General features: G+C 38.3%; 1 protein-coding gene across 2 annotated transcripts in view; it reads right to left on the reverse strand.

Annotated features, from left to right (window-relative positions):
- The window catches only part of USP9X (ubiquitin specific peptidase 9 X-linked), a 129,914-nt gene that overhangs the window by 87,061 nt on the left and 24,603 nt on the right, over nucleotides 1-18,250 (reverse strand). For both annotated transcript variants that reach the window (XM_019417299.2, XM_019417297.2), the window contains exons 2-5: nucleotides 7,639-7,892; nucleotides 5,526-5,671; nucleotides 2,801-2,880; nucleotides 1,008-1,120 (exon numbers count right to left, since the gene is read on the reverse strand). In XM_019417299.2, coding sequence (XP_019272844.1) covers nucleotides 1,008-1,120; nucleotides 2,801-2,880; nucleotides 5,526-5,671; nucleotides 7,639-7,734 — 435 coding nt within the window. In that variant the 5' untranslated portion in view covers nucleotides 7,735-7,892. The remainder of the gene's footprint in view (nucleotides 1-1,007; nucleotides 1,121-2,800; nucleotides 2,881-5,525; nucleotides 5,672-7,638; nucleotides 7,893-18,250) is intronic.

The raw sequence follows: 18,250 nt of genomic DNA on the forward strand, positions 1-18,250 counted from the left end.
TTTGCAATTTATACACTAGAGGCAGCAATTCTAACATCTACGCAATACAGTAAGTATCCAAGATGGAGTAGATTTGCTATCTAAGCCTCAAGGCAAAAGTCTAATAGCACTTCCTAAGTTTCCGTTTCTTTACTTACAAAGTTACATGTTGGATTAGAAGATTTTGCGATTTTTGTGCTATGGTTACATTCGAAAAATAGTTCACAGAGCACAAAAATATCTGCTTCACAGCTTATGACATTTCCACAGTATGAATATGGAACAGAAACTTGAAGTAATCATGGATGGCATTTCATCAATCGAAGATGCACTTTTTTTAACTTTTTTTTTTTTTTAATCTCTGGAATTTGATTATATCTTATAATCAATGCATACTAGTTTCTTAGACTGACGGTATAGAGAAAACTTGCATCTGCTTCTTCTGGTCACTTGGGCATACCATGAACCAGAGACCACTTTATCCATTTGAGGATTTTTTTTTGTTTCACAGCTGTAATCTGAATTTAGACTACAAAACTCTGAATACTGGCCTGTGGTTTAAATTTTCAGGTGATTTTTAACTCCTCTAAGATGCCACGGTTGAGACATACAGGTTTTTTTGCATCCCTTTCTGTGTGGTAACTTTATTTCTCTGCTTTGACCTTTATGTCCCAGATACTAGACTCCCTAATCTTAGCTGTTTTTCTTCCTTAGTGGTACATACAATGAGTACATGGTACATCTCAAAACTGATGAATGTGGTCATAAGGCACTTGAGAACCCAGAAGACAGATTATTAAACCAAAGGTCTCTAAATCTCACACCCCTAAAATGATCATGCTTTCTTCTATAGAAATTATAACTTATAAGAAGTATTTTTAAAGTTTCTCAGTTTTAGACGCTTGAATTTAATTCAATTAATGAATCAAATATATAACCAAATATGTATTTCACATACATAGGAGAAAACACTCAACATAGGCATCACTGGGGAAATCTGATTTTTTAAAGTCACATGCAAGACTCACATGAATTTCAAACTTCCAGCCACTCACTGCCTCATCTGTAAGGATTTTAGTGAATGATATTGTTAGCCCATCTCTGAAAAATCGTTGACATGCTTCACTTTTAACATCAAGGCCTAAGGGAAGAAAAATAAATGTAAACAAAGTATTTTTCTGATTGTCTCACAATGCCCGATTACATGATAAAAAGTAATAAATAAACTACTCACTGATAGGTAAGAAATTCAGACTAGCTTTGGAAAAAACATTATCGTAAGAGGTCAAAAAGACAAATACACCAGAAGTATTATCAAAGTTCCTATGTGTCAAGAAGGTAACAGATTCAGAAACCAAAATAATTAATGAATTTCAAAATTATTTAACTGTATAAAAGTACATGAAATCAAGTAATAGGTGAATTGAAAACATTTCAAATTATGACACTAGACCTTAACCACACAAAGATTATCAGTGCCACTGAGAAGGAATCTAAATGCTTCAGAGCATTTTACTCCCTGAAAATAAAATTTAAAACTTAAAAAATGAGGTTTCACAACTATTTTTAAAATCTTATTTTGGTTGTAAACGATCCGTTAGACATCAGTATCTTCATACTATTCTACATAAGTGTTTGATTAAATAAGATGAATTGTTTTTGTCTCCCTCTCTTTCACTGTCCCAGCATTTATGCTTCTTTGTATTTTTGCTTAATTTCATCTGATTTCAGAAAGGCAACAGAGCTGAATGCTCCACCCTGCCAAACACAGAGAAAATCTTTAACTCTTGATAACACAATGAAAAGTGATTCAATCTGTATATAAAATGTTCTCTGATTTTGACTGCAGAAAAGAGAACATTTAAACTCAGTACTGTATTTAAAAATCTGAACCTTGCCTAAAATAAACCATGGTCCCATGGGGGGGCAGAGGGTTCTATGTCCAGTGACTCTCAAGGAATATTAAATGAGATACCATTATGTGTTCTTACCTGTCACTGTACAGTCAGGACCTAGAACATGCCTATTACAAATGTCTTCAAAAATTTCCTCAATAAATGTGTAAATGAACAGAAGAAATTTGGGTAGTAGAAAATATAATATGGAAATGTTTTTTCATAATTAGATTATTTTTCAAGATTAAAAAGATGTGGAGAGACATTCTTTAAATGAAGGAAGGAAACTATTTTAAGACAAAAAAAATATTACCCTTGCCATGGAGACAAATAAGCATATTAATTTTTATAATGATCAACTTCAATTGTGATAAATGCCTATTGATAGTTAGAACACATCCATGGCTACCCTATTTCAAAAACTAAAATGTCATTTATTTGAATATCCAATGCCTTAAAATTAAAAGAATGTTATAGTCCTTTGCTAAGAGAATTCAACTACACCTAGAGCAGACCAAAGCCACTAGAAAAAACGATCAATTCAGGCACTGAGGTTTCACTTCTAGACGACAAGGTAAAAACACCAGATCAGAAAGTTTCAAGCCTTTTTTAGAGAAAAATCAAATCTTTTTAGTGTATTAAGAAAAATAATAAACATGTAAGCTGAACAGTTTTGTTTAAAAATGAATATACACCAATTTTATGTGTAACTTCAGCTAGTTAATGAACACCCCTGAAGGCTGACCAAAGGACCTGAACCCTTGTTCTAGGTATATATCATAAGCCACAGCAAGAAAACTTAGATGTTCTAGTCTAGGAATATCCAGTTAAATGTTCATAAGAGAGGAAAACAAGTGTTTGGGGATAAAGTGAAAGTGAAACCTAGTAACATACATTATGAAAAGCATAAGAACATCTAAACTTACCTTTTTTACTAAGATCAATAGCAGCTTCTAAAAGCACTTCTAATTCCCCTTTCGGCAAAACTGGAACCACCCATCGAGGCCTAAGGATTTTAATAATATAAAAAGATGTTTATTGGCTGCACTCTAAAAGAGGCACTATAAATGAGTTACTAATTATAATTATTCACCTCACCACGAAAAAATTCAATATTAACTCTAAAAAACATTAAAATTTTAAAACAAGGCTGGCAGAGTATCTGCTTTGTGAAACTAAGCTCCATCTGTTGTCCCTACAATTTTTTAAAGAACTGCCAAACAAAAGATAGAAGGGGGGGGGGGGGGGGAGGAAACTATTTTTTTAATTTTTTGAGAGAGAGAGAGACCGCGAGAGCAGGGGAGGGCCAGATACAGAATCTGAAGCAGGGTCTAGGCTCTGAGCTGTCAGCACAGAGCCCAACACAGGGGTCGAACTCACAAACCGAACTGTTCAGTCACGACCTGAGCCACCCATGTGCCCCAAAAGGAAATTATTTTAGTAACAAAGAATATAAAACTAGCATAACAACCAAGTATCAATTAAATGGATACTTATTGTTTAAGTTCATAGGAAAGAGCTCTTTCAGAATTATGATGAACCTCTTAGTTGTCTTCAATTTCTTCACAAATCACAAAGAAGAAAAATTTAGGTGGAAAATGAGGGTTTTCTGCCTCAATTCACACAATTCATCAATTTATCCTGAAGGTTAAGTAGGATGTGGGTCTCCAGGCCTCTCTGTCTCCATAGGTACCCTCCTCCCTCCAACAAGGATGCAGCATACACCCAGGTGGTGCTTTCTGTGGTCCCAGTGGCAGCCCAACCATCTGCAAGTCCATCCTTTTCCTACCCCTTCTTCCTCATCCTTCTCACTGCTCCAAAAACCCTTGATTGGGGGGGGGGGGGGGGGGGAAGTGCTCCATGACTAATATATGCAAACTTTTGTCTTCAAGCCTGCATAACAAGTACCCTTTAATAACAATCACCAGACAAAGATCAAAACGCAACAATAAAACCTTTTGCTAGGTCTCTGCTATAGAGAAAGAATAACCAGGGACAAAACAAATAACTTTATACAATTTCAATGTATATATTGTGTATATATTGTATACTACCAGAATCACAGCTAATGTGTTCTTTCAAATATACTTATTAAATACAATGAGTTAAAAAATATATTAATAGAAAATTTTTCAAGATAAATGAAGTGAGAAAAGCAAGACAAAATGATTTGGTAAGAAATCTCACATTTGTAGAAAAATCAATACAAATCATAGTAAACACAAAGATAATCTGAAGAGTCTACTCCTTATTGTTAGTAATTACGATTTTTTAAAATGCTTATTTATTTTTGAGAGAAAGACAAAGAGTGAGAGTGGAGAAGAAGCAGAGAGGGAGAGGAAGACAGAGAATCTGAAGCAGGCTCCGTGCTGTCAGCGCAAAGCCTGCCTGACGCGGAGCTCAAACCCACAAACTGTAAAATTATGACCTGGGCCAAAGTTGGATGCTCAACCGACTGAAGCACCCCTCAGGCACCCCTGTTGTTAGTAATTTTTTCTTGAGACGTGTATACAGAGGAAGGAGATTATAGAGAACTTTATCAACACTTTATTTCCACGTATAACAATGCATACTTCTATTACTTATGTAATCAAGATTTGGGGGGGAAAAAAGAGGGGGGTTCTATTTCCCCTGCTATTACATATATTAAGTATTAACGGATTTTTAGAAAGTCAAAGAATAAAGAAAATTTAGTAACGCAAATGCTTATAAGTCTTGTGTATTTTCCTTACTTTCCTTTTTAGGAGTTAAAGGGATGTGTCACACCTCCCTAGTACTCACTTGTTGACCCCACAGCCTGGTGAAGACCACAGCCATATGTGGTTCCCCCCAACACGCTCTTCCCTCATCCTTTTTTTTTTTTTAATGTTTATGTGGGGGGGGGGGGGGGGAGGAACAGAGGGAGACACAGAATCCAAAGCAGGATCCAGGCTCTGAGCTGTCAACACAGAGCCCAACGAGGCACTTGAAATCATAAACCGTGAGATCAAGACCTCAGCTGAAGTCAGATGCTTAACCTACTGAGCCACCTAGGTACCCCATTCCCTTATCTTCTTCAAATCTTTTTCTTCCTCTGCACACAAGCTTTAAACTTACATTCTCTTGGAGTCTTCCACTACAAGTACAAAAAATTATACTCTAAACTTGCCCCTGAAGTGAAGATCAAGAGAAACAAATAGCAGAGATGGTTAAATGCCTCAGGCTAGTAAAGGGTTCCCAAGGGGCAGGCTCTGAGGAACTCATGTTCTTGTGACCTGGCTTACCTCAGGACCATGCAAAAATCATGAAAATCACCCAGCAATCAGGACAAACAACATACCAAAACGAAAAAAAAACTTCATAAACATTCAAAGAGGGAAATCATACATATGGTTCTACTTCAGAAACACACCAGCTTGGGTCATCATCATTAATTCTAAAAACTTTACTGACACTGTTACTCCCTTTCGTTTTTCAAATGCTTTACGAACCATGGGTTACAAAGTACTTGGTAATCACCAAGATGTTAAGGCTATTAAGGAGGCGGAGTGGCTAACTGTGGTATTTCTGTCCACTCTTCCTCTTTTCTTATTTACTACTAATCACGTGCTAAGAAACCATTGGCTCTCCTGTGTATTACACACATTAAGAAAACAAAACAAATTAACTCACCTATTGATCATGTCATCCAACTTTGCCAGGTCAGTATGTGGAAATGCAGGTTCCTCATCTTCAAGCTGTGGTGGAGCATCACCTTGACCTTGTTCATCTGGGGGAGTTGCCGGGGAATTTTCATTGGAAGAATCAGGCGACGAAGTCTTAAAAATCAGATATTCCAGATTTAGGTTTCTATACCATACGTACATTTAATAATTCAAACACCAACACAGATTAGAGTAAGAGAGTAAAACTTTAAAGATAAAGTCATAGTAAGTTTACGATGCTTCAGGAAGTCTCTGTGCTACTGTGCTGTAATTTCACCTAATCCTCAAGAGCCTAAGAAAGTATTAGACAGCTATTTAATGGATGAAAAAACAAACTCAGACAGTAAGTAATTAGCCCAAGGTCACACCGCTCCAACTCTATGGTCAGGATTTGAATCCAGGTTTGTGTTAACCATGATGTATACTGCTCCTCTACTTACATTTCCCATTATGTGAGCCCTGTCACAACAGGAATGACTAGACAAACATGAAACCACGTTTCTCGTGATGAGCACGGAGTAATGTACAGTACTGTTGAATCACACAGCTGAAACTAATATAACATTGTATGGTAATTATATTTGGATATCAAAAATAAGTAAAATTCAAAACAAACAAAAAAGAGCAAACCTATTGAATCTCTACTAGTTCCTGGTTTAAAAATAGCATCTTGGGCATCCAACACAACCTTTGACTATGTTTAAAGAAACCTAAATAGTGGATAACAAATTTATGACACAAGAAGACTTAACAACTCTGTCCAGTATCTATGACCACATACTTCAGTATTTTATGGCCTAAAAGTGGGAACTGGAGAGGAAAAGGAATGATGTTGACACACTTATTTGGAAAAATAAAATTAAAACCTGACTTGCTTGCTTCTCTAAAATGGCAGAGGGAGAGGAAGAGAGGAGGGGCAAAGGGAGAGAGAGTGCATGTGTGTCTCTTTTCTACCATACTTGTAATAGACTATCTAATCTAATAATAAATGGACAATAAGAACTTATCCCCAAGTGCCAAATTTAAGTATCCCACGGTAACAGTATTTTTGCCTAAAAACTCATCCATACAGAATTCTATGTAAACATGTACCAACTGTAAGCAGCAGGTCTATGGTTCACGTGCACGCAATTCAGTTATAAATTCACCTGTAAGTGCCGTTAGAGCTGTGCGTCACAAATTTTAGTATGTATGTCTTACCTGGGTATTTCCCAACTTAAAACTGTATATATTAGAAAAAGTAGCTGAAAATTAATTACTAAACTTCCACTTCAAGAAATGAGAGTATTAGCAATTCAAATTCAAAGGAAATGAAAGGAACAAAGACATGAGGGTAAAAGCACACATAGGGAAGGGAGAGAGAATCAAAGCGAAAAGCTGGTTCTGGGCCAAGTTTAAAGAAACTAATAAATCCCTAGGAAAGAGTATCAGGAAAGAATGCAAATTAGCAGTGTCAGAAATGAAAGACGAGATGTTACCACGAGTCTAAGACATTAAAAAGATATGAAAGAAGTAACAGAATCTCACACAAATTCATCCACAGAATAGAAAAAAAGAAAAAAATATTACCCTATGAGTTTTAAGGCCAGCATAAAATCTTGATACCAAAATCTATTTTAAACTATTTGCAAACATTATTTTACTCAATCCTTGTAACAATCCTATGAAATAGTTATTACTGTTATCCCCATCTTACAGACGAAAACCGGAGGCTCAGAGGTTACATATGTTACCCAGTCATAGACTAGTATGCTGAAAAGCGCAAATTTGAACACAACATGACTGGAGTCCATGCTCTGTAACAGAGGCTACACTGAATGACTTCAGGCTTTGCTATGGAAATGACACAGGGCTTAAATACTTCATCTGATAACTGACCGTGTAAGTAAGACACCAGCAAAAGAGGCACCATATGCTCAAGCATCACCATCTACAGCACCTGAGCTTTCTTATTACTATTTACTTTTCTTAAAATAACTGTTTTATGGTTACTTCACAAACCATTCAGAACATGCTTCATTATTTACTATCTCATGGTAGACAAACCAATGTAACTTTAACTAGTATCTTACATGTCCTACCTGATTCTGTTGGAGGGGGGGCTGAGACTGTCCATCAGGAGCCTGGCCCTGGCTGTCATTCCCTCCTACTGGAGAGCCACGAGTCGTGGCTGTCATACTCGACACAGGGCAGATCTTTGCAATTTTGTCTGCTTATGTAGTTGTCTTGAGAAAAGAAATTATAGTCCACTTATAGAAGATGAAGTACCAGCATTTGTCAGTCTTAAAAAGCTCCAATTCAAGAATAAACCATCTTGCAGAGACCATTGCATAACCTACAAGAAGAAAAAAAAGTACATTTGTTTTAGATTTAAAAACCATGAATTAAGGAACTGTTCCATCTTTTTTTTTCTGAATGTTTATTTTATTTATTTTTTTTTATTTTTATTTTTTTAACATTTATTTATTTTTGAGACAGAGACAGTGCATGAACGGGGGAGGGTCAGAGAGAGAGAGGGGGACACAGAATCGGAAACAGGCTCCAGGCTCTGAGCGGTCAGCACAGAGCCCGACGCGGGGCTCGAACTCACGGGCCGCGAGATCATGACCTGAGCTGAAGTTGGCCGCTTAACCGACTGAGCCACCCAGGCGCCCCAATGTTTATTTATTTTTGAGAGAGACAGACAGAGTGTGAGTGGGGGAGGAGCAGAGAGACAGAGTGACACAGAATCCAAAGTAGGGTCCAGGCTCTGAGCTGTCAGCAAAGAGCCCGATGTGGGACTTGAACCCACAAACCGCGAGATCATGACCTGAGCCAAAGTGGGACGCTCAACCGACTGAGCCACCCAGGGACCCCAAGGAACTGTTCCAGCTTAATGTTACCAGTGAATCTAGTCAAGAGAAGATGGCTATACAATGGGAGGGTAAAGTGAAAAGCTAAAGTCACACTGATACCATATTCAACTTAAACTGATAACTGTAGATCAGCTTGCATCAAAGCACAACCTTATGATAAATTTCAGTTTTCTCCTGGGATTCCAAAGACATTATTATAAAGGTATTTATTTAGTTGCCATTTTGATTCAATCATGGAATGGCAAAAACTGTCTTCGACTTGCCAATGCCATAAATACTTTGCAAAAAATATGTATACTCAAGACAAACCAGGTAACAAAATATTAATTTTTAAAACCATTTCAGGAAAGATTGCCTAACTAAAGCTTATCACCAGTACCAGAGCATTGTAAGTAGTTTTTGAACAAGCTTATGAAAGGTTTTAACAGAAACTTTAAAAACTTTGGGGGAAATTTTCTTTGGAAAAAGCTTGAGCTATATACTACTACTCCAAAAGAACCCAATTTGTCAAGTGACCCTGACTCTCCACTTTTGGCAATGTTTAGGTCACAGGCATTCCCAAAGACAGGACAGGATTATGGACAACTGTTTAACAATGGAATTCTTTGTTACCTGACCAGCAAAGGAATATAGGGGAATGCCACCAAACCCTCAATTCTATATTCATTAAGACCAATGGCTCTCATCCTTAGCTGCATACTAAAGTCATCTGACAGGCTCTGAAAAACACTAATGTGCACACTCCTCTCCAAAATGAATGAATTACTACATTTGAGAGTGAAGACTAGGCATCAATACATTACAACAATTCTCCCCTGGAGGTTGAGAACTGTGCCATCAGATTGAGAACCTTAGCTGAGGAGTTCTAGGTATTTGGTTATTAAGTGACCATACTTTTCATTAGTCCAGAACAGTCCATGTTTACCTATTTATTAACCTCCAATTTAAATATAATCATTTAACCCAGAGATGGGTTTCTAACAAGATTCTGTTTCACTTGTCAAAATGGTATAATAACAACAAAGAAGTTTAAGACCAGTAAGATCTAGCCACTGGTGAGACTAAACACAGAAAAATGTTTAATATGTAAAGCAAAAATATAAAAGATAAATGATCGAGCAGGCTCTCTTTCACTTTTGTTTCCCATTTTCAAACACCCTACGTTACAAAAAACTTCATGTTAAGTAAACAATTTGAAAAATCTGGAGAAACTAGCCTATAATTTTCCTTAGCCATTTTGAGTCGGCTAGCAGATTACTTGAGTAACGGTCTTCTCTTACCACTCAAAATTATCAGCTAATCAATTCACTTGATTCTTTTCCACCTCAAATTTATTCCAATCTCTTCCTTTTATTTCCCAACCTGGGTTCATAATCCGCTTGTATACTCTCCCCCGAAGGATGATGTTCCCATCACCATCTCCTCACTCTTTTCCTAGATCTTAGTCTATAAATATTATGCTTGTATCTTCCTTACTGAAAAATGACCAGTTTCTGCCCTTCCCTTTTCCCAAAAATCTTAAGAATGTCTCGTCTCCTTTTACTTCTTCCATTTTCCGTCATTTGGCTGAGTCTAAGCTACCAAAGTTGCTTTTAAGCCACCGGGTTTTAACTGAGGTCTATGGATAGATTTGAAGAGCAACTCTGCTAAAACTACACACAAAGCTTCGTGAATGTGTGTTATTTGGTGGGGAGAGACGTTCTAATTCACAGATCATCAATGCTCTACTGACAAATCAATTAATTGCTTCTTGCTGTTCACCATGTTGGCCTCTTCCACCCTCCCTTTTTGAGCCCCCGAGCTTCTTAGGCTCACACAATCCTGGACTCCAGGTTTCCTTTCTATTTCTTTTTAAAGGGGACGGTGGCAGGTAGTAGTGACGTCAGTGAGGAGTATGGTTGTGAATACTGAAACAGAGTTGAAAACATCCACTAGACAGTTGACTCTCCAAGTCTGGAACTGAACCAAAACTTTGGGGTCTTGAATATAAAGTCTATTATTCACTAAAGGGTAAAGGGAATGGACTCATCAGTTAACAGTATTACCTATGAGCTTCCCACCCACCCATAAACACAACCTCCACAAGACTACTACCTCACTCTGAGAGTAAAGGGGCCACAATCTTGTGGGGTGTTAAGAAGTAGACTATACACCCCAAGTGTCAGGTAAATCAAGGAGAGATGATGAATCCTGAGACACACCAAAATTAAAGTGGGTTTAAGGCAAATCTTTACCATTTACACAGAATTTGTGGTATTATTCCATAAATAGAAAACTAATCGTCTAAGAAGTGACTTGACCAAAGCACAAATATTAAGTTAACAAGTCTAGAATTCTATTACCTTGTCCATTAAACCAATACTATCTCTATTTTTTGAAAAAATATTTATTTTGAGAGAGAAACAGCATGAGCAAGGGAGAGGCAAACACAGAGGGAGAGAGAATCCCAAGCAGGCTCTATGCTGTCAGCACAGAACCCAATGTGGGGCTTAATCTAGCAAACCATGAGATCATGACCTAGACCAGAAACCAAGAGTCAGATGTTTAACCGACTAAGCCACCCAAGTGTCCCAATACTCTCTCTCTTTAAAAAGTCTTTCCAGGAAGCAATCCAAGGACAAAAAAATAAACAAAATGTGGTGTGTACATACAATGAGATATTCCAACACATGATACAACATGGATGAAACTTGCAGACATTCTGCTCAGTGAAATAAGTCACAAAGAAACAAATACTCTATGATTCCACTGATACAGAAAGTAGAAAGGTGGTTATCAGGGGATTAAAGGGAGATGGCGGTGGGGAGAGATGACTGGGGAGTTAACAGTTTCAGCCTGGAAGATAAAAAAAAAAGTTCTTGAAATGAATGATGGGTTGCACAATGAAAATATGCTTAAAGGCAAATTTTAGGTTATATATATTTTCCCACAATAAAATTATATATATAAAACACTAACTGCTGTCTTGCTTTTGCAGTCCTTTTAACAGATGGAGATCATATGAATTAAAATATCTTAAAATTATATCCTCATGTTGTTTTGTTTACACTCACTATCTTTCTATCTATTATGTATCCCAATAACCCTCCATCTATAGACAAAACTATCTGGCAAAAAGTCAGGGCATAAATTATTCTAGACAAAGTATTGTGTGGATTACTAAAGAACTTTTTTTTTTTTTTTTTAGTGCTTTATTTTTGAGAGAGAGCGAGCAAGCGCGAGCACAAGCGGGGGCAGAGAGAGGGAGACACAGAATCGGAAGCAGGCTCCAGGCTCTGAGCTGTCAGCACAGAACGCAACGCTGGGCTTGAACTCACAAACCAGGAGATCATGACCTGAGCTTAAGTCAGATGCTCTACAGACTCAGCCACCCAGGCGCCCCAAGAACTCTTTAAACAAAATAACTTTAAAGTAAATGGAAAAGGGAGAAGTGTAACCTTTCCACCAACAATGCACCTTTTACTCTGCCCACAGAACTAAGCCATCTTCTGCCTCTGGCAGAATAACCCATTGACAAAGCTTCAAGCTGCCTGCCATCCCTCTCTTATTAGTTCTTCTCACCCTTCTGTCTTCTACCTCTGTCAAGTCCTCCACATTTCAAGATTCCCAGTACTGCTGAGCAGGTATGACAGAGCTCAGCATAGCATACTCTGCTCTATTCTGGCATTTTTAACAGCCATCTCTCTACCACCACATTAAGAATTTGATGATACCTTTTCCTCAGTATGCTAGGATCAACAAATGGAAGAGCAAGAAACAGGTATGGAGCAAAGAAAAATATTTTCTGGATTAAAACAAAATCCCGGGGCATCTGGGTGGCTCAGTCAGTTGAATGTCTGACTTCGGGTCAGGTCATGATCTCACAGTTCCTGGGTTGGAGCCCTGCGTCGGGCTCTGTGCTGACAGCCTGGAGCCTGGAGCCTGCTTCGGATTCTGTGTCTCCCTCTCTCTGTACCTCCCCAACTTGTGCTGTCTGTCTCTCTCAAAAATAAACAAACATTAAAAAACACAAAATCCCACCTCTGCCACTTACAAGCTGCTTTTTTTTTTTGATGTTTATTTTTGAGAGAGAGAGAGAGAGAGAGAGAGACTGAGCACGAGTGGGGGAGGGGAAGAGAGAGAGGAGACACAGAATCTGAAGCATGCTCCAGGCTCTGAGCTGTCAGCACAGAGCCCAACACAAGGCTCAAACTCACAACTGTGAGATCATGACCTGAGCTGAAATAGTCACTTAACTGACTGAGCCACCCAGGAGCCCCTACAAGCTGCCTATCTTAAAGGCCAGTAACATCCACTCTATTTTTGCAAGTCTTGAAAAATGAGATAATGCCACCCATAAAAATGCCACAAGGATAATCTTAATAAAGGTGTTTTTGCAAATACCAAAACACACAATTCTCAAAACATGTAATTTTCTTTTCCCTTTCTATAATGTACTGTGCAGGCAGGGTTCTTGAATATCTGAGGTAATAATTAGAAAATAATGTTTTCAGATAATTTGAAAAGCTTTGAATGGGAAAAAATTATCAAAGATATGTTACAACTAAGTGTAACACTGCTTACCTTTCTTCCTCCCTTTTTCTTTCTTTCGCATTCATTCATTTCATTCATTCATTCAAAGTAGGCTCCATGCCCAGCACAGATCCCAATGTGGGAGCTTGAACTCACATCCCAGAGATCAAGACCTGAGCCGAGATCAAGAGTCAAACTCTCAACTGACTGAACTACCCAGGAGTCCCAACGCTGCTACCTTTCTTAAAAACAAATCCCATTTAAGTGGAGGAACAGATGGGAATCACACTGTTTTACTTGATTTCAAGACACAGTCCCAAGGCTCTACCAGAACTTGTTTTCCAGGAGATATTTAGGCATACCTAGCAAGGCTAGGACAAGCTTTCTACAAAGTCAAAGCAGCAATGTCATCCACTGAGCAACTCAAAAATTATTCAAATCAGGGGTGCCTGGGAGGCTCAGTCAGTTTAGCAACCAACTTCGGCTCAGGTCATGATCTTGCGGTTCCTGGGTCAGGCTCTGTGGTGACAGCTCAGAGCATGGAGCCTGCTTCAGATTCTGTGTCTTCCTCTCTCTGCCCCTCCACTGCTTACGCTCTGCCTCTTTCAAAAATAAACATTTAAAAAAAAAAGAATGCTCAAATTCAACAAATCCAAGGTGCAACTGTACTGTATAAAGTTTCAAGCTTTACATAAAGCGTCAAGTTTTATTTCAGAAAAACAAAAGTACTGTAAGGGTCGTTGTTCTCCCTTCCTTTCACTCAGGTTTTACCAGAAATTATCTTGGATTTTCTGCAATGCAACACGTAACCAAAATGATAGCATTAGATTGTCTTTAGAAGACAGCATTTTTTCATATCCAAACTCAGCATCTCAATATCTTCCAAGATGGGAGAAGCAACACCTTTACCTGGAAAAAGGTTGGAGTCATTTTCCTTTTAATAAGCTAGTACTTCATAAGCGGCAACCATTCATACTCATTTTAAAGTTTGCAGAACTGAATTTCTACAACAGCTTTCAAGTGGGAGGGCCTTAATACCAGAGAAACCCTCAAGATAAAGAATGGTCATTCTCTACCTAGTCATTATTCCACCTCTGCTGAAACGTTTCCTCTATTTCAAAATCTCTCTCTTATACAGCACGTTGAAACTCTCTACAATTTCACATATGTATATGATCCTAGTATACTTACAGAGTTCCTTTTCTTTCTAAAACTTTTTGTCCAAAAAATAAAAGTTGTTTAAACAAAAACTCAAAGCTTACTTATTCAAGAAATAGGTGTTAAGTGTTTACAACGGGCCACATATTGTTTTAAGCATAAGGGAATATGGCAGAGCACAGCAGGCAAATCTCTCTCTCTGGAATTAGCATTACAGATTGAGGATAGAGCCTTATAAACAAGCAAAAACAAGCCCAACAGTCAAACAAATTATTTCCTTTACTGGACATCAGAAGGAGTTGAGTCTCTTAGAAAACAACATGATAGAGGGGCCTGGGTAGCTCAGTTGTTTAAGTGCCTGACTCTCGATTTTGGCTCACGTCATGATCTCACAATTGGTGAGTTGGGAGTACTGCATCGGGCTCTCTGCTGTCAGTGCAGAGCCTGCTTCAGAACCTGTCTCCCTTGCTCGCTCTCAAAAATAAACATTAAAAAAAAAAGGAAGAAAAGAAAAACCAATGTGATAGATCCTTAAACTCATCCTTGAAAATTATCTTAGCTTGTGAATTTTATCTATTATGTACCAAAACCAAAGGGGAAAATTACTCAATTATTTTTCTTTTCTAATGCCTTTCTATGTTTAACTGACATCCATAACTCGTTTTTCCCTTCTTAAAATACTTGACTCACCAGAGGCGAGAGACATAATTGTGAAACAAGCTGTACTTAGCCTTCACCAGGCATTAGACCTCATTACTTCTACTGATCACTACAAAATGAAAACTTTAATTACAATGGTCTTAGACAAACTATTATTTTGCAGTTAATACACTAGCATATAGAGGAAAGGCAGAACTTAAATTATACATATTTAAAATGTTAATGTAAAAATTATTCTATCTTCATTATAATCCAGTGCAAAACATCTTTTTAGTACTAAGCTTTATTTCAAAATAACCATTTTGGGGGCAGATGGGTATCTCAGTCAGTTGAGTGTCCGACTTCGGCTCAGGTCATAATCTCGTGGTTTGTGAGTTCAAGTCCCACATCAAGCTTGCTGCTGTCAGGGAAGAGCCTGCTTTGGATCCTCTGTCCCCCTAGTCTGCCCCTCCTCCTCTTGAGCTCTCTCAAAAATAAACATTAAAAAAACCACAAACCACCATTTTTGAGTATAAAGATACTCATATTTAGGCCAATAGTATTTAGAACTTTTTGAATTTTAAACTGGAATTTCTATCGCTATGACAGATTCAATATTAAATGCAAACTTTTTATGTATGCGTTGTTAGCTGGAAGAAAATGTATTCTATCCTACATAGAAGTTTTTCCACTACATGAGAAAGGACATAAGTAGCTATTGCAGGTTTTATACACTTCCATTGACACACACAGAGAATGCCAAAATCCAAAAAGAACACAAAATAAAAGCACAGTTTTAACAAATAGTAATAACACAGTTAATTATCTACACCAATAGCTGGACTTCCAGGACTTTTTAATCCCTAAGAAAACATTGAAATGTGAGTAAAAATAATTACTGGTAATAATCCTGACTCTAATTTTTAGGTAACCTCATTTGCAAACACTGCTATTATATTTGCTTTAACTAATTAATTATCTACTTATTATTTCTTGTGACACACCTCATAATCAATTATATTCAGGTACTTTGATCCATAACCACTCTAGCGGGTAAAGGCAAAAAAGGTTTCAGTATTTATACTACCCAAGGAATTCTTTCGTGGACTTTTGGTTCCTTTCCATTCAAAGTTTCTCTGTGACTCTGCAATTATGCACCCAGTTACAATGTGTTTATTCCCTCACACCAAGCAATTCTCAGACACCAGGTGGGTGTCCTACAATTCAGCTAAAATTCTGACACCATCTGCCTGGAGATAGCATCAGATCCCACAGGTTAAGGGCTCCGTCAGTCCTACAAGATTACTCCCTGTCCCCCACTTCAGTTGCCAGTCACAAGTCCAAGTTGTCATCTATCTTTCTAACGGGCTATAGACTGGAGATTCCAATGACCCCTAAGCCTTGGGTTCGATTAATTTGCTAGAGCAGCTCACAGAACTCAGAGAAACATTTTACTCGCTGGATTACAGTTTATTATTAAAGGTATATAACTCGGAAACAGGTAGATAGAAGAGATACGTAAGACGAAGCATGGGGAAAGGGCAAGGAACTTCTGTGTTCTTTCTGGGCCCACCATTCCCCTCAGGTTTCCAGATATTTACCAATCCAGCACCTCTCTGAACCCCGTCTTTTTGGAGTTTTATGGAGGTTTCATTACACAGCCATGACGATTAAATCATTGACTGTTGAAGGCTGAACTCAATCTCTAGTCTCTCCGCACAGCCCAAGGAGGCAGAAGGGGCTGAAAGTTCCAACACTCTAGTCACGTGGTCCCTTCCCCTGGCAATCAGCCCCCAATCCTTAGGGGCTTTCCAAAAGTCACTTCATTAACGTAACGTAAGATGCCCTTTTTTGGCTCTCACCAGTTAGGAAAGTCCTAAGGTTTTTGAAGCTCTGTGCCAGAAACCGGAGAGACGACTCAATATGTATTATAAATTACAGTATCACAGGCTCCCTTACAGTTCCATCTTAATTTATACATTACTCTAGGAAAGTTATGAGCACTTATGTATCAGGCACAATAGTGGGTGCTTTATTGTTATACAAATAAATTATTGTTATACACTCGTGTAATCACCATGACACCTATCCCATATGGCTACTAATCCAGTTTAACAAACAAAAGCTAAAAGATTAAAAGTGACTTGAGCCTGTCTAAGATGGCAGATGCCAACATGTGTTAGACTCTAAAGCCACTGGATCTTCCATTCAACCATGAAGGTTCTCCATAGCTCCCAAGATGTTCTCTCTGAATTCAAAGGGGGAGAATTAAGATGGAAAATAAAAAGGGATGCGGAGGGAACAATGATAAGGGATTGTGATCTTTCTCTTAAAATCATGGTTACTATCAAGCTTGTACCCATCCCTCCAATTATGTTTTACCTTTTTGGCATTAGAAACAATCACCATGACTCTTACCAAAATGCAAACCATAGAATACCATAAGGCCCTGCTTAAAAATCTTAAAAGACCAGGATGAAGACCGAAATGCTTCTCTAACAGTCTACAAGGTCTTCAAATACCCAACTTCAGCCTCACCTTGCAACTGTTCCCCAGCCGCCTGTTCTAATCCCATTCAATCTGCCTTCTTGTTCCTTCAAACGTACTCCCCTCACAAGGACTCTGAAGCCTCTGAACAAGCAGTCTGCTTAGTTTTGCCCATACGAATTCACCTTCACCAGCGCTTAACTCACCTAAGAACTCATCAAGTACTCCTATCTGAGGCTCTGAGAGCCAGCTACACTTTCCTTAAAGCATCTATGTGATGATCAAACCCTCTACAAAAAGAAAAGTTCCATAAGGGTAAAAGTTATATGAACTGTAGTCATCGTTGTATCCCAAGGATTCACTGACATACAACAGGTAGGTGCTCAAAAGAAAAAATGGGGTGGAGGGGGGGTTAGTAACAAAGTCAAACAAACCGTCTCCCTTCCCAACTCCAACAATTCCTCTTTTATAATGTGTCCAAAATTAAGAGACTCCAATTTTAACAGCATCCTGGCTGATCTCCACACTACCAATCTGTTTAGCATATTAACTGTAAATTAAGCCAACATTTTCAGTCTCTAAAACCTTTAGTGTCATCCTCCTCTCTACCTTTTCTGTAAGTACTATTCGAGGTCATTCTCAACCAGCCCTCATTTTTCCTCTCTCATTCCCCAATTTCAATACTACTATAGCCAGGTCGACATACCTCAGATTTTAAATAAAAATTTTCTCACTGGGGTGCCTGGGTGGCTCATTCTGTTAAGTGTCTGACTCTTGATTTCGGCTCAGGTCATGGTCTCACAGTTCATGAGTTCAAGCCCGACGTGGGGCTCTGCGCTGACAGTGCGGAACCTTGTGGAGGTTCTCTCTCTCTTCTCCTACCCCCCATGCACTCTCTCTCTCAAAAATAAACATTTAAGAATTTTTTTCTTATAGGGGCACCTATGTGGCTTAGTCAGTTGGGCATCCGACTTTAGCTTAGGTCCTGATTTCACACACAATTCATGAGTTCAAGCCCCGCATAAGGCTCTCTGCTGTCAGC

The sequence above is a fragment of the Panthera pardus genome, unplaced genomic scaffold (assembly GCF_024362965.1).
Source record: "Panthera pardus isolate Hobbes unplaced genomic scaffold, ASM2436296v1 HiC_scaffold_27, whole genome shotgun sequence".
Lineage (NCBI taxonomy): Eukaryota > Metazoa > Chordata > Mammalia > Carnivora > Felidae > Panthera > Panthera pardus.